This window comes from Bufo gargarizans, chromosome 1 (genome assembly GCF_014858855.1).
Source record: "Bufo gargarizans isolate SCDJY-AF-19 chromosome 1, ASM1485885v1, whole genome shotgun sequence".
NCBI lineage: Eukaryota > Metazoa > Chordata > Amphibia > Anura > Bufonidae > Bufo > Bufo gargarizans.
Window position 1 is genome coordinate 285,800,429 of NC_058080.1, and position 16,466 is coordinate 285,816,894.

At 44.6% G+C, this 16,466-nt stretch overlaps 1 protein-coding gene across 1 annotated transcript in view; it reads right to left on the minus strand.

Annotated features, from left to right (window-relative positions):
• The window catches only part of CCNI (cyclin I), a 67,931-nt gene that overhangs the window by 38,792 nt on the left and 12,673 nt on the right, over window positions 1-16,466 (minus strand). The window contains exon 2 of the mRNA XM_044304414.1: window positions 9,515-9,671. Within this exon, the coding sequence (XP_044160349.1) occupies window positions 9,515-9,628 (114 nt within the window). The 5' untranslated portion in view covers window positions 9,629-9,671. The remainder of the gene's footprint in view (window positions 1-9,514; window positions 9,672-16,466) is intronic.

A 16,466-nucleotide genomic window follows, 5' to 3' on the forward strand; every position in this document is an offset into this window, starting at 1 on the left:
TAATTCGGGTATAGGTTTTGATAAGATATAGGTTTTGAAATAACACATTTTATTTATATTTGTATAATATATATATATATATATATATACACACACACACACATACACACACACACACACACACACACACACCCCTGTCCCTGACACAAAAGTCTACACACTCCTGTTAAAATGTCAGGTTTCTGTGCTGTAAAAAATGAAACAAAGATAAAATCATTTCGGAACTTTTTCCACCTTTAGGCCTCATGCGCACGACCGTTCAGTTTTTTGGGATTCGCAAAACACGGAAGCCGCCCCTGTGTCTTCTGCAATTTGCGGAACGGAACAGGCGGCCCATTGTAGAAATGCCTATTTTTGTCCGCGAAACGGACAAGAATAGGACAGGTTATATTTTTTTGCTGGGGCAACGAATGCGGAACAAAACAACGGCCGGGTGCATGAGGCCATAATGTAACCTATAAAGTGTACAACTAAATTGAAAAACAAACTGAAATCTTTTAGGTGGAGGGAAGAAAAAAAAAAAAAATTAAAAATAAAATAATATGGTTGCACAAGTGTGCACACCCTTAAAGGGGTTGTCCAAGTTATATTTATTGATCCTGAGGATAGGTCATCAATATCAGATCAGCGGGGGACCGACGACACCCGGCACCCCCACCGATCAGCTGTTTGAAGAGAAGGCGTGCGCGGTGTCAGCGCTGCCTCCTCTTCACTCTTTATCTTCTAGCCGTTGCATCTGCAGTGGTGAGCAGGTGTAATTACACCCAAGCCTTCCTATTAAAATGAATGGGACGGCTTGGGTGTAATTACACCTGCTCACCACTGCAGATGAAACGGCTAGAAGGTAAACAGTGACACCGCGCACGCCTTCTCTTCAAACAGCTGATCGGTGGGGGTGCCGGGTGTCGGACCACCGCTGATCTGATATTGATGACCTATCCTGAGGATAGGTCATCAATAAATATAACTTGGGCAACCCCTTTAAACTAATACTTTGTTGAAGCACCTTTTGATTTTATTACAGCACTCAGTCTTTTGGGGTATGAGTCTATCAGCATGGCACATTTTGGCTTGGCAAGATTTGCCCACTCTTTGCAAAAACACTACAAATCTGTCAGATTGCGAGGGCATCTCCTGTGCACAGCCTTCTTCAGATCACCCCACAGATTTTCAATCGGATTCAGGTCTGGGCTCTGGCTGGGCCATTCCAAAACTTTAATCTTCTTCTGGTGAAGCCATTCCTTTGTTGATTTGGATGTATGCTTTGGGTTGTTGTCATGCTGAAAGATGAAGTTCCTCTTCATGTTTAGCTTTCTAGCAGAAGCCTGAATGTTTGGTGCCAATATTCACTGGTATTTGGAACTGTTCATAATTCCCTCTAGCTTAACTAAGGCCCCAGTTCCAGCTTAAGAAAAATAGCCCCAAAGCATGATGCTGCCACCACCATGCTTCACTGTGGGTATGGTGTTCTTTTGGGGATGTGCAGTGTTGTTTTTGCGCCAAACATATCTTTTGGAATTATGGCCAAAAAGTTCAACCTTGGTTTCATCAGACCATAACACCTTTTCCCACATGCTTTTGGGAGACTTCAGATGTGTTTTGGCAAAATGTAGCCTGGCCTGGATATTTTTCTTCGTAAGAAAAGACTTTTGTCTTGCCACTCTACCCCTATAGCCCAGACATATGAAGAATACAGGAGATTGTTGTCACATGTACCACACAGCCAGTACTTGCCAGATATTCCTGCAGCTCCTTTAATGTTGCTGTAGGCCTCTTGGTAGCCTCCCAGACCAGTTTTCTTCTTGTCTTTTCATCAATTTTGGAGGGATGTCCAGTTCTGGGTAATGTCACTGTTGTGCCATATTTTCTCCACTTGATGATGACTGTCTTCACTCTGTTCCATGGTATATCTAATGCCTTGGAAAGTCTCTTGTACCCTTCTCCTGACTGATTACTTTTAACAATGAGATCCCTCTGATGCTTTGGAAGCTCTCTGTGGACCATGGCTTTTGCTGTGGGATACGACTAAGAAAATTTCAGGAAAGACCAACTAGAGCAGCTGAACTTTATTTGGGGTTAATCAGAGGAACTTTAAATGATGGCAGGTGTATGCTGACTCCTATTTAACATGATTTTGAATGTGATTGCTTAATTCTGAACACAGCAACATCCCCAGTTATAAGAGCGTGTGCACACTTATGCAACCACATTATTTTAGTTTGTTTTCTTCCCTCCACCTAAAAGATTTCAGTTTGCATTTTCAATTGAGAGGTACAGTTTATAGGTCACATTAAAGGTGGAAAAAGTTCCCAAATGATTTATCTTTGTCTCATTTGTTTACAGCACAGAAACCTGACATTTTAACAGGGGTGTGTAGATACACACACATACATACATAATATATATACACACACACACATATACACAATTGCAAGAAAAAGTATGTGAACCCTTTGGAATGATATGGATTTCTGCACAAATTGATCATAAAATGTGAATTGCTCTTTATCTAAGTCACAACTGTTGTGGAAATTTTATTATGCGGACATTTTATCTTAGGATGTGTGTGTGTTTTATAGATTGTCATCATGTCTCTCAGTGGTAATGGTAGATTATTGTATACATGTGTTTGTATGGGGTGTGTCCATTGTCTGCACAGCCACATTGGCTGCCCCTCCCTGTCCTTTGATATGTCATCACTTCCTGTATCCTTGTCTTGGGCCAGCCCCTTTTACACCTTTTGTTTTAGTCAATAAAGGACGCACTGGGCATGGAGGAGGGGGGAGGATATGCTCAGGAGAGTTGAATGAAGATGGTAGCATTTGTGTGGTTCTCTGGCTGTAGCTGATGTAGGATGGACTTGCCTTTTCCTTACACTAACTATGATGCGGGCTGATTACAACTATTAATATTTTTACCACAACAGATGGCGAGCTCAGGAAGGAAATAATTTTTTTTCCCTGTTATCGGCAGAACTTAAAAGGAGACACAGTTTAATTTTCAAAAAGCAAAAAAGGCCGGCATAAGGTAATATCCTTTTCTTTACTCTCATTTTTGAGAAAGTTTTGCTCTTTGTGAACTGAAATCTGTGTCCTCCAATCTGCTGGTACCAGAGGAAAGAAAAATCTGTTCAAACAACCTATGTGGTTGTTGTCTGCCGCATCGAGTGGTGTAAGGATGGGGTAAGTGTTTTTCCATTGTGTTGATTGTACAGAGATTGTATGATGAGCAGTACAGGGAATTGTGTTTTTTGTAACTTTTTAACTTTTATGTTACTGTGTTTTTCTAAGAGGCGATTTTATAGAGGCAGCAATTGGTTTTAGTGTGTGTATTAGAGACAGCGTTCAGAGTGGTTTTTGTATTGTTAGCCTGTAAATCACCCATAGAGTGGAGGTTTTGCTCTGGTTTAAACATAGGGAAATATAAAAACTGTTTTTATTGCTGGATATTGTAGACACTATCTTGATTTCCTTTGTGTGACCATGCTTGTAGGCCATCTTTACCATGCTTGTCGGCCATCTTTACCATGCTTGTGGGCCATCTTTACCATGCCTGTCGGCCATCTTCACCATGCTTGTCGGCCATCTTTACCATGCTTGTCGGCCATCTTTAAGTTTGTCGGCCATCTTTGTCAGTTTGCTATGGAAAGCGATTTGATTGTTTTTGCCTGAAATGTTAGTTTTGTTGAATAGTTATCTTGTCTTTTTGTAACCTTTCTATGTACAGTTTGATTTTGTTTTAATAAGTTTTGTGCTGATATCGGTTTAGTGTTCGGTTATGTTATAGCTCAGTGACAAGTCTGATACAGGAACCATTGTGTGAGCATTAGTGGCAGTTTAGTGGTGAAATCGTCCTATAGTTGATGATTCTGCTTGATGTTTGTGTATCTGTGGCTGTTACACTGAATTGTAGACTTGTTTGGCATAATTAATGTGGGTATTACAGTGTAGAAAGGAGGTACTTGTAGTTCTGTGCCAAAAGTATTGGGACAACTAGTACTAGTGTTTTGTTTTTTGTAGCAACCATTGTGATGTTTGTTTTCTGGTGCAAGGAGAATGAAGGGTTATCTGAAAGCCTGAGGCCTGCACAGGGTGCTGTAAGGGAATTGCCAGAGTTATTGAAACAACCGTTGGAGAGTAATGTGTCTGGGATTAGAGGAAATGTATGGGCTGTAAGCATGGAGAAGTCTGAGGACTGTGGTTCAGATAGTGGAACCGATTCAGGGATGGAGATGGACAATTTGTCTGACCCTGGAGCTGGAAGTGTTAACACAATGCCAGAAGATTCCTCAGATGAGTCCGTGGTAAGTGGACTCAATACAGATCGTAATGTGGGAGCTACTCATGCTAGGATGGTTAATGTTGTGCGCCAATTCAAATCGCCATGTGCAAGTTATTGTGGAGGGAGGCGAGCTATCCTTTGTTTTGCATGCAGGGAATACGGTCACATTGCACGATATTGTAATGTTGCTAATGGCAACAGACACAGGTATGTGGAGTACCCCAGAACCACACCTAGAAGTGAAGTGGTTTATTCAGCAAGATGGGGTAATGGTCCCAAACACGGTTCTTTGCAAAGGCAGAGAACCCAGGGACAATCAAGGTCATTTATCAGTGAAGCAGATTTTAAATCACAATATGAACGGTTAAAATGTGAAAATGTGAAGCTCAGAGAGGAAAGAGATCGGTTCTTGGAATTCAGTAGAGTTTCTAATTTTTGTGTGCCAAAGAAGGGTACATTAAGGGCTTTGGAAACCATTTTAACTTTTAAGACCTAATTTGAATAGAATCCCTCCTCCTAGGAAAAACCGGTTTTGGGACCTTGTGATGTTAAATCCTGCTTCTCTGGTCAAATGAATCTGAAGCTGTTTGGGGCTGGGCAAATTAACATTTCAATTACTGGGTGGGTAGGAATTTCTCCTGTACGGTTTCAGGGGAACCCTCCAGGACATTGATTTGTTAATTCAGTCCTATACAATGTGTTCCTAAGTTTTTGCATGAGTTTGGGTTTTAAGGTAAAATTAATTTTTTACTGAAGCTCAATGTAGATAATCAAGTGTTTTTTCCTTTTTTTATTTTTCAGTTATATTTGTCTATTTTTGTGTGGGTATTTCTTTGATTAATTTATATTTACATTTTTCTTCTTTTACAAATTTTTATTTTTTAGGTTTTTATTGTATATTTAAATTTTTCTTCTTTTACTCATTTTTATTTTTTAGGTTTTATTGCATTTTTGCTGCTTTTCTCTCTCTCCCTCTCTTTTCTCTGTAGATTTGGTTAGGAGTACTGGGGGTCTCATGATATTGTGTGGGAACTACTGTCTGAATTCAAGGGTTGCTGCTGAGAGGTTTTTGATCAGTCACTGCAAAAAGGGCTTCGTGTGCTGTTCAGCTTGACTATATAGAATCATATCGGCAAAGGAAAGTGAGTTGATGAGCATTTTTTTTAAGGAGACAAGGTGATGTATATCACCTGGGCATACCAATAGCTATGTGAGTAACCCCATTCCCCACAGGAGTACTGTGTGTTTGTTTCCTGTGCACCCCTCATCCCCACAGAAGGCACTGTGTGTTCTCTGTGCACCCCCCTTTTCCACTCCATGTCAATTGGAAGCCCTATCCTGTGGTCAGGTCACTATTCAGAGCCAAAACAGAGGCTGGTATATCTCATTAGGAGACTCAGAGGGCCGCCGTGTGTCGGCGAGAGCCCTTTTCCTCACACTGATTACTCCTTTTCCTGAGGTCTATCTAGGGTGAACGGAGTCCGTGTGTCGGTGCCAGAAACCCTAGGGCAACTCAGAGGCGAACGAAGAGGAGTAGCAGCCGTCCAGGCGTTTGTCGCAGGACACTGGAGGTGGACGCACCTACTTTTAGAAAATTCCGTGCGTAGGTCGCAGGAAAATTTATGCTCGAGCATGGGTTTAGGGAAAATTAGGGATCAGAAGGGTACCACTTCTGACTACTATAGGACAGCCAAGCAGTACATGAAATCCGACTATAGAGGAGGAGTTGTTAAGCCCCCTCAAAGATTGGCACCAAGGGACTGTAGTTTCAGAGTGGATCATCCCCAAAGAAGGGACCTTTGAGGTCTGGATTGGGAAAAAGTTCGTCCGTAATTTCCCCACTAGACTCCAAAGCCATAGTTCCCTCCAGAAAGCAGAACTGTGGCTGCACGAATCCATCGATCTCCAGCAATAAGGACATTCAAAAGTCCCAGACAGTGCGAACTAACACTGTCATGTACTCCCATCCCGCTAAGACTGCAGAGTCCAAGAGAAGCGCTTTTCTTTTCTCTTCTCTATCTCTCGCTCTCTCATCCCTTCCGTCATCTCTCTATCTAACCTTGAGACGATGCACCATGCTAATCCAGCTTCTCTTCGTCCTGGTTTTAAGGCCGATGAGAAGGGGGGAAAGTGGTGCAGAAATCAACAATCTTCAAACTTTCTAACCTCTCAAATGTCAATCAATCACAACTGCCTTTTCTTTGCTGGTACTTGGGTCAGATTTTTGCAAAGTAGGTAAAGAACACGGCCGATCCATGGCCTGAATGTTCCGCTGTAACCCTTTTATTCCATCAGGTATGCCTCCAGGCAGCCCCACGGGTTATCACCCGATGTCCACCACCGGGTTCGGGAATTTCTCCCGGACCCAGACTCAATAACCAGTGTTCATTCTAGCCAACCAGGTGATTGGGTCGTGCTAAAGAAACATCCGAGGACGGGACTATAGCCAAGATATCTTGGGCCATTCCAGGTGCTGCTGATGACGCCAACCTCTCTGAAGTTCGAGGGACGAGACAACTGGATCCACACCGGTCACTGCAAGAAGCTGCTCAACTAAGTCAAAGAATGCAGAGTATCACTTTTGTTTATTTGTTACAAGGAGGCATTTGTTGATAGACGATATTAATATTAGCTCTGGCTCCTGCTCCTCGCTTGTTAATCCTGTATGGGTGTCCGGGCAGCTAAGCGACCCGTAGATTTGGGATCCTCCAGTTGTGAGGAAGGTATATGGTTATGCCAGGTTAGCAGACACCATTGACAAGGGTCAGGCCCATACTGACAGGAGCAGGGCAGGGGCGGAGCTATGACTAGTGAGAGTCAGGAATCCTTTTTAAAAGCCTTGGGAGGTCTTGGGGCTCACTGGTTTTCCATTGGATCCTGGGCGAAAGGAAATAGGACATATACTTATGTTTTTTGTCTCCATTCCTTCTATACGCCGGAGTGAGATGTTCCTGATGTCTAATCGACTGATATACCGAAGCCCGAACAGACAAGACGCCCTGAAGACCAAACCATGGACCAGATGCAGAGGATTCCAAACCAGCCGGCGACCAACGCGAAACGTCACCTCCCGAAGAAAAGAAGCTACGTGTCAAGATTGACTTTCTGTTTTCTATTTGTTTTATGGATTCAGGACTTTTCGTAGACAAGACAGTTTTTTTTTGCAAAGAAGAAGATCAAGATTCGTCAAGGGACACTGGGGAGCATATGACAAAGAGGAGGGACTGTTGTGGAAATTTTATTATGCGGACATTTTATCTTAGGATGTGTGTGTGTTTTATAGATTGTCATCATGTCTCTCAGTGGTAATGGTAGATTATTGTATACATGTGTTTGTATGGGGTGTGTCCATTGTCTGCACAGCCACATTGGCTGCCCCTCCCTGTCCTTTGATATGTCATCACTTCCTGTATCCTTGTCTTGGGCCAGCCCCTTTTACACCTTTTGTTTTAGTCAATAAAGGACGCACTGGGCATGGAGGAGGGGGGAGGATATGCTCAGGAGAGTTGAATGAAGATGGTAGCATTTGTGTGGTTCTCTGGCTGTAGCTGATGTAGGATGGACTTGCCTTTTCCTTACACTAACTATGATGCGGGCTGATTACAACTATTAATATTTTTACCACAACACAACAATAGACAATCACAGTCTGCTTAAACTAATAACACACAAAGAATTAAATGTTACCATGTTTTTATTGAACACACCATGTAAACATTCACATTGCAGGTGGAAAAAGTATCTGAACCCCTAGACTAATGACATCTCCAAGAGCTAATTGGAGTGAGTGACTCCAACTGGAGTCCAATCAATGAGATGAGATTGGAGGTGTAGGTTACAGCTGCCCTATAAAAAACACACACCAATTCTGGGTTTGCTTTTCATAAGAAGCATTGCCTGATGTGAATGATGCCTCGCACAAAAGAGCTCTCAGAAGACCTACGATTAAGAATTGTTGACTTGCATAAAGCTGAAAAGGGTTATAAAAGTATCTCCAAAAGCCTTGCTGTTCATCAGTCCACGGTAAGACAAATTCTCTATAAATGGAGACAGTTTAGCACTGCTGCTACTCTCCCTAGGAGTGGCTGTCCTGTAAAGATGACTTCAAGAGCACAGCGCAGACTGCTCAATGAGGTGAAGAAGAATCCTAGAGTGTCCGCTAAAGACTGTTAGCGAATCTACGATACATAAACCACTAGACAAGAATGGATTTCATGGAAGGATACCACAGAGGAAGCCACTGCTGTCCAAAAAAAACATTGCTGCACATTTACAGTTTGCACAAGAGCGCCTGGATGTTCCACAGCAGTACTGGCAAAATATTCTGTGGACAGATGAAACCAAAGTTGAGTTGTTTGGAAGAAACACACAACACAATGTGTGGAGAGAAAGAGGCACAGCACACCAACATCAAAACCTCATCCCCACTGTGAAGTATTGTGGTGGGGGCATCATGGTTTGGGGCTGCTTTTCTGCGTCAGGGCCTGGACGGATTGCTATCATCGAAGGAAAAATGAATTCCCAAGTTTATCAAGACATTTTGCAGGAGAACTTAAGGCCATCTGTCCACCAGCTGAAGCTCAACAGAAGATGGGTGTTGCAACAGGACAGTAAATCAACTACAGAATGTAAATCAACAACACAATGGCTTAAACAGAAGAAAATACGCCTTCTGGAGTGGCCCAGTCAGAGTCCTGACCTCAACCCGATTGAGATGCTGTGGCATGACCTCAAGAAAGCGATTCACACCAGACATCCCAAGAATATTGCTGAACTGAAACAGTTCCGTAAAGAGGAATGGTCAAGAATTACTTCTGACCGTTGTGCACGTCTGATCTGCAACTACAGGAAACTTTGGTTGAAGTTATTGCTGCCAAAGGAGGTTCAACCAGTTTATAAATCCAAGGGTTCACATACTTTTTCAACCTGCACTGTGAATGTTTACATGATGTGTTCACTATAAACATGGTAACATTTAATTCTTTCTGTGTTATTAGTTTAAGCAGACTGATTGTCTATTGTTGTGACTTAGATGAAGATCAGATCACATTTTATGACCAATTTGTGCAGAAATCCATATCATTCCAAAAGGGTTCACATACTTTTTCTTGCAACATATATATATATATATATATATATATATATGAATGAGACACATACACAAGGAATCGGGCCTTGATTAACCGTGATTTTCCCAGTAAAGATTCCTTTTAAAGAAAACGAAAATATGTACCTGATTAACTGTTGTCTTATGCACGTACACCTTCCACATCTGGGCTTCTCTAGAGACTGCCCTTTCTAAAAGAACGGACAGTCTCTGGCTCTCCAGGGGCCCAGAGTACTTCATGGTACCCCTTGGATGCGCCTGCCACCCAACCGGATACAGCTACCTGCAAAAGAGAAGACATAACATTTGTTAAAAGAAGGTGATTTCACGTGACTTATAGCATGCCATACCTTTCTATCAGATCATGTACACTGTCACTGCATAGATATTAGCTACGATTTTTACTGTGACGTAACTAATTTCAGTTGCATTAAAGGGGTATTCTCATCTCAGACATTGATGAAATATCGCTAGGACATGCCATCAATGACAGATAGGTGTGGATCCCAGAGCTGTGACCTGCACCTATTTCCTTGTGATATGCCATCAAAGTCTGAGATGGGTGTAGCCCTTTAAAAGTTCTTTCGTAAATTTTAATACTGATGACCTATCCTCAGGAACGGTGGGGGTCCAACACCCAGGACCCCCGCCGATCAACTGTTTGAGAAGGCAGCAGCGCTCGCAGTAAAGCCATGGCCCTCTCTCAGCTTTTCCTAGGCCAGTGACGACAAGTTCATGTTTCACGTGGCCTAGGAGCAGCTCAGGCCCATTCAAGTGTCATCTGTGCTTGGTAAACTGCAAGAAAGCTGCAGAGCTCACCCCCATTCATTGCTCATTGCTCTGCTAGATTTATTTCAAGTTGCAGCTCAGCGGATGTGTCCTTTCTGCTGCAGCTCTTTTCCTGTAAAGCCTCTATCACATGACAGATATCGAATGCGTCAGCGTCTGTGCCGTGGAAAACGGATGGCTTTGCATGCAAGTTAAATAAGTTTTGTCGGCGATTGTGCTCAGTGCTTAACTTTTTTTTTCACGATTTCATTGGTTTTTCACACATGTGAAGGAAAGCAAAAAGATAATACTAGAAAAACAGCAACCATCAGTGAGAAACGCATTGCATCCAGATGCCTTCCGCTTTTCCATGCAGCGCCAATTACTTCTATGGGCAAGAGTTGCATGAAAAACGGACAATATAGAACATGCTGCGACTTTCCTGAACACAAAGACGAACAGTGAAAACCAATGTTGATATACAGACACTTTGAAATTAATGGGTCAGGATTCAGTCTGGATGCTGACCGTTCACAAACGGAAAGCATCCATATGGAAAACTCATGTGAAATTAGCATGTCCCAGCTTCTAACAGTAGATACACCTGGTGGCAGTCAAAGGACAAAACATGTGCATCCACCTGTCCTGGTGGGGAGTGGGGGGAAACGCCACACCGTACAATGTAGGCTGGTGGGATATGCCACTAGGCCTGGAAACAGGAATAAAAAGAGCAAGTCACCTTCTAACACATCCCTAAATCCTAGCCCTGACCTCTTAACTGTATGAGCGAACCCCAATGGTGGGAGGGCTCATACCCGAAGCCTCAGGCCCTACTAACCCTAGAGATCCCTTGTAATAATGACAGGGCTAGGAGACGACCTGTTCATCCACAACACGGATGAACAAGAGTCTCCAGCAGGCCTAGCAACAAGGAAAAGGACAGACAGTAGCATAAACCAGATTGGCAGGTAAGCACCCAGCGCAAACAACACACACTGGAACAACAGCACTTACCTGCCACAACAACTGGATGAAACAACAACTGCTACTGACTAGTGGTTCCCCCTCCGGGAAACCCTGGAGCCCACTTCCACAGGCAAGTGGCCAACGTGGTTCCCCCTCCGAGGGACCCAGGAGCCCCCTCACCGGAGGCACAACACACAGGGAAACGCCTTAGGCTACTTTCACACTAGCGTTTTTCTTTTCCGGCGCCGAGTTCCGTCCTAGGGGCTCAAATCCGGAAAAGAACTGATCAGTTTTATCCTAATGCATTCTGAATGGAGAGTCCGTCCATCAGGATGTCTTCTGTTCACTCTTTTTGACTGATCAGGCTTTTCAGAAAAACGTAGCATGCAGTATTTTTACCTCCGGCCAAAAATCCTGAACACTTTGACTGAACGCCTGATCAGGCTTTTTTCCCATTGACTTGCATTAACGCCGGATCCGGCGCCGTGTGTTCAGTCAAAACTGATCCGGCTTTTGCATGTTAAACCCGAAAAATAGGAAAAAAAAGTTAAAGTCCATAAATGGCGGATCCGTTTTTTCCAATGCATTTTTCCATTGTGATCGAAAGCCTGATCAGGATTCAAATGTTCACACGTTTTTCCGGATCCGGCGGGCAGTTCCGGTGTCGGAATTGAACGCCGGATTCAAACAACTGTAGTGTGAAAGTAGCCTTTACATACATGCTGGACAAACAACACCAAAAGACCAGACATAAAACTAGGTGACCCTCAAACTGGACAGATGGTAAGGTCTAGGATGGCAGCATAACTCCAGCTCCACAAGAAGCTGAAGTCCCATTAACCTCAGGCTTCCAGCCCAAGTACTGTAAGTGCCCACACCCAGCTCCACCTTGCTCAAACTTTAACCCCATACCAACCAGAATGGGAAGGGACAAAAACTTTAAAGGGGAAATGTGTAAACATGCTAAAAACTACACGTTGCCACCGGCACGGCTAAAGTGTCACGGTCCACTACCACCAGACCATGACACAACTGTGACACCACCTCAGCGATATTAGAGAGGTGGACAGAAAAATAAGGAAAAGAACAAACAGCAGGTGGCGCTATACAAATACATTTTATTGAATAAGTGGCTATAGTATAAATTCAATTACATGCAACAAAAAGATTATTCAGATACAGGTGCTGGTTTGAAAAATATTGAACATTTTTCGTGCAACAACCACTTCAATGACCTGTAGAAGCTGGTTTCATCTTATACCTTTTTAGGTTGTCAGCAACGGTGCCCCACTGTCAACTCATCATCACAAATTGTGGTGTCTAAACAAACATAGTCAGTCTGTAATGTACAATCTATATTGCATCCATAACATCATCGAACATATCACATAATCTATAGAAGGGGTCTCCATAACATCAACCTCTATGCTAAAACGGCCTGTAGGACATACTGCTGGAAAATTCTACACCTGCCTAGTGCCATAGGGTGGATTTTACTGGATATTCTGGATCACTAAAATGACATGAGAATAAAGATAAGAAAATACAAACTCAGCCAGAAAAGATTTGCTATGTGTAGAGAAGCTTCACAAATTCCTGGGCATCTAAATTTCAGACTGAGGTTACATATTTGAGTAATAAGGATAAGAGTCAATGGGGATTAGGCCATCGACTCTCATGACTTCTGAAATATGTAGGGATTCGCTCTGGTAGGCACGGTAAGCAGACGCAGTACAGAGGCAAAAAAAATGTTTGTAAAGCAAAACTTCAGTGTTTATTAACATATAAGGTATAGCACAAAACGCAAGTCACTTTGCAGTTTTGTGTGTTTGTTTACACCCTGCTGGCAGTTCTGCCTCGTCAAGTCCATAAGCAGGCTTTAGGAGGCCTGTTTCCTCTACATCTGGGTCTCAGCCCTCCAACTTGACACAAGCCTCTGATCCCAACACATAGATCCCCTCTGCTGATCCCATCTATCTTTTAAAGGCAGCTAGGTGTTGCCAAAACCCTGGACCGGCACCTGAGATCCAGTCCGGTGTTTGACCCCACCTGGCCGCCAATCAGTCCAGCAGCACACACTGGGAGGAAAATACCTGTTTTCCCAGACAATACCCTTAACTGTGTCACATACACTCCCCCCCCCCTTGTTCAACACTGAGAGGGTGAAAACATGCCAAACAGTGCACCCGGGACAGGGCATCCGCATTTCCCTGTAACTGACCTGCCCTGTGTTCTACTGTGGCTTGTCGCCGAGCCTCGGGTACCCGGTATGGTTTTAGCTGGACTTTCGCCTGAGGCTCAGGGACAATGTCATGCCAAATTGTGGAAGTGCGTCCAAGGAGGTCTGAGAACACATCAGTGTTCCGACTAACGAACTTCCTGGCCTCCTGAGCCTGTTTAGAGGAGAGGCTATCAGCAATTTTTATTTTGGTTTTACTGCCCCACAAACCAAAACCGGATCTCCCCAGCTAATGTTATGGACCGCAGATGCTCGATTATAGGTGCGACTCTGAGCTATCTTCCTATGCTCCCTACCTTCCCTATTCCGTGGGGTTGTCTCCCCCTCATCCACCGGACCTACGCCAGGCCTCGCTACTGGAGCTTTCCCTATCTCTCAGGGATAAGTATGTACAACGGCTGGCCACAGGGCTGGGAAAAAACGGAAAGTCTCTTCCTAATATCAAGTCATAGTGCATGCTCGTGGTTATGGCCACCTCATGGAACCGCCTGCCGGCACACGTGCTTAGGAACGCCAGAGCAGTGGGGTACTCTTTTAAATCTCCATGTACGCTGAGCACCCTGACTTTCCGGCCTGTAAACTCGTTGGGGTGCACCAGGGAAGCCCTCACAAGGGTCATCCAACTCCCTGAGTCCAGCAGAACCACCACGGGAGTGACTCCCACCTCCGCCTGACACAAAGTTTTGTTATTAAGAGTTTCTGGAGTGTCTGACGCATCGACCCTTCTGGCATACCATGACGACTGTCGATACCCAAAGTTTACGTCCATGGGCTCGACCAGGTGGAGATAGTCGGCCCGTACATGGCCGGGCTTATGACACCGCCAGCAGATTATCGGGTTCCGATCCCCAAAGGGCACATCCTGTGTGGTCTCTCATCTCAGGCCACCGGGAGTCCCTCAGTAGCCCCATCCCGTTCGACCAGGTCCACCATCTCCAGGGCACTAGTAGGAGACGTCTGGCCAACCCAGCGTTGGAGGGGTGGTGGCAATGCCCTCCAGAACTTGTCAGCTACAATACGGTCCTGCATAGCAGTGGGACTCCGTACGTCAGGCGGTAGTCATTTTTGTAAGAGATGCAGCAAGTTATAATACTGGGGTCTCGCTGGCTCAGCCGGGTTAAACTCCCACTGATGCAGCCGCTGGGCCCAGACCAACACATTGACCTTATAGTAGTCTGCCGCTTGCTCGTCCGGTAAATCAAAGTAAACCTGTTGGGGTCCTGATGCCAGGAACGGAGTGATGAACTCAGCCCACTGGTCTTGGGGTAGACTCTCCCTCACGGCCACCTTCTCGAACACCGCCAGGTAGGTTTCGACGTCATCCCTCGGTGCCATCTTGGGGATCGCTGTGCGGACCGCTTTCCGGGCATTGGACTACCTGAGATACTCCTGTCATCACGTGTTGCAGCATCCGCTGGTTCGTTTCTTACTGTCACTGATTAGCCTCTAGCAGTTGTCTATTAGTCTCCTGCTGCTCCATGGCCTGTTGTTGCCTTAGGTTGGCCTGCACCAGCTGCTTCATCATCTCCTCCATCTTGTCCCATGATGCTGGTTGCAACTTAGCAGGCTTAATCCAGGACATACAACAGAGCCCGAAAAAGATGCAACAAAAATATTTCGGCTTTACGCCAGCCTCAATGCGATTGCACGCATCCTCCACCGATTGTGGGGATTCGCTCTGGTAGGCAGGGTAAACGGACGCAGTACAGAGGCAAATGCCAGTTTGTAAAGCAAAACTTCAGTGTTTATTCACATATAAGGTATAGCACCAAACGCAAGTCACTTTCCAGTCTTGGTGTTCGTTCACACACACGAAAAGTTCATAAAGCAAGAAAGTCACCTTATCTCCTGGGTGTTAGTTCACACCCTACTGGCAGTTCTGCCTTGTCAAGTCCATAAGCAGGCTTTAGGAGGCCTGTTTCCCCTACATCTGGGTCTCAGCCCTCCAACTCTGCACAAGCCTCTGATCTCAACACAGAGATCCCCTCTGCTGATCCCCGCTGTCTTTTAAAGGCAGCTAAGTGTTTCCAAAACCCCGGACCGACACCTGAGATCTAGTCTGTGGTTTGACCCCACCTGGCCGCCAATCAGTCCAGCAGCACACACTGGGAGGAAAATACCTGTTTTCCCAGACAATACCCTTCACCGTGTCACAAATACCAAAGCAATTCTCATACATAAGTCAAAGCTATGGGTCAATTTCTAGCTAAAATGCAAAACTACTTCTTAATACACCCTGCAAAATTATATATTCAAAATAAATTGCAAATTACAGCAAGTAGGACATGCAATCTATTGTATAACTCCCTTTAGGCCCCTTCAGGGAACACACAGCAATTGGAAGGTTTTCTCATCCACAGGTCAAAATGAGGAACAATAGTAGAGCAGACACACGTTGCTGGTGGTACATGGTGGAAGCATATAGAGAGCTCCCATCAGGACTCCTGATTCATCCAACGCACCTACATATTTGTTCCACACTAGATTCTTCTGCCTACACAATTTATTTGTGAATTCCTTGGGCACTAATCTGATAAAATGAAGACTGTTATATTGGCAGCTCGTGGTGGCCGCCGTTCTTCTATCACGGGCAGGCACGGGTGCTGCTCCACTTACCCCTTGATGTTCCAGATGACCAGCTTGCTTGCGGCAGGTCCAACTCAAACCTTCTGGGTCTATCCCCCTGTGCTTGCCACCTAGGCCTTTCTAGTGTGCCCCACAGGGTGCATTAAACTGTACTAGGGAGGCCTGTTATTGGCTGCAGCCCCCACACCTGTCGCCAGATGTTTTGATCCGCGCAATGGGGAAATGCAGCGGCTGGCTGTGCAGGGACCCAGAGGGACGCAGGTAAGTATAATGTATATGAGGGACCCTGGCATTATAGGGATTGGATAACCCCTTTAAAACACAGTTCAGTGTTCACTACAACACACAACCGATGTTCTAAAGAGCTGACAGTCAACCCCTACAGAGAGAACACATACAGGCATCATAATGTAGAACATCAAGTATTACTTGGTCACTCATGTTCACAAAAAGTCATCATGTAATACCACAATGCTTAGGCAGAAAATATACAGACGCCAGCAGTTTCACTGGACAATA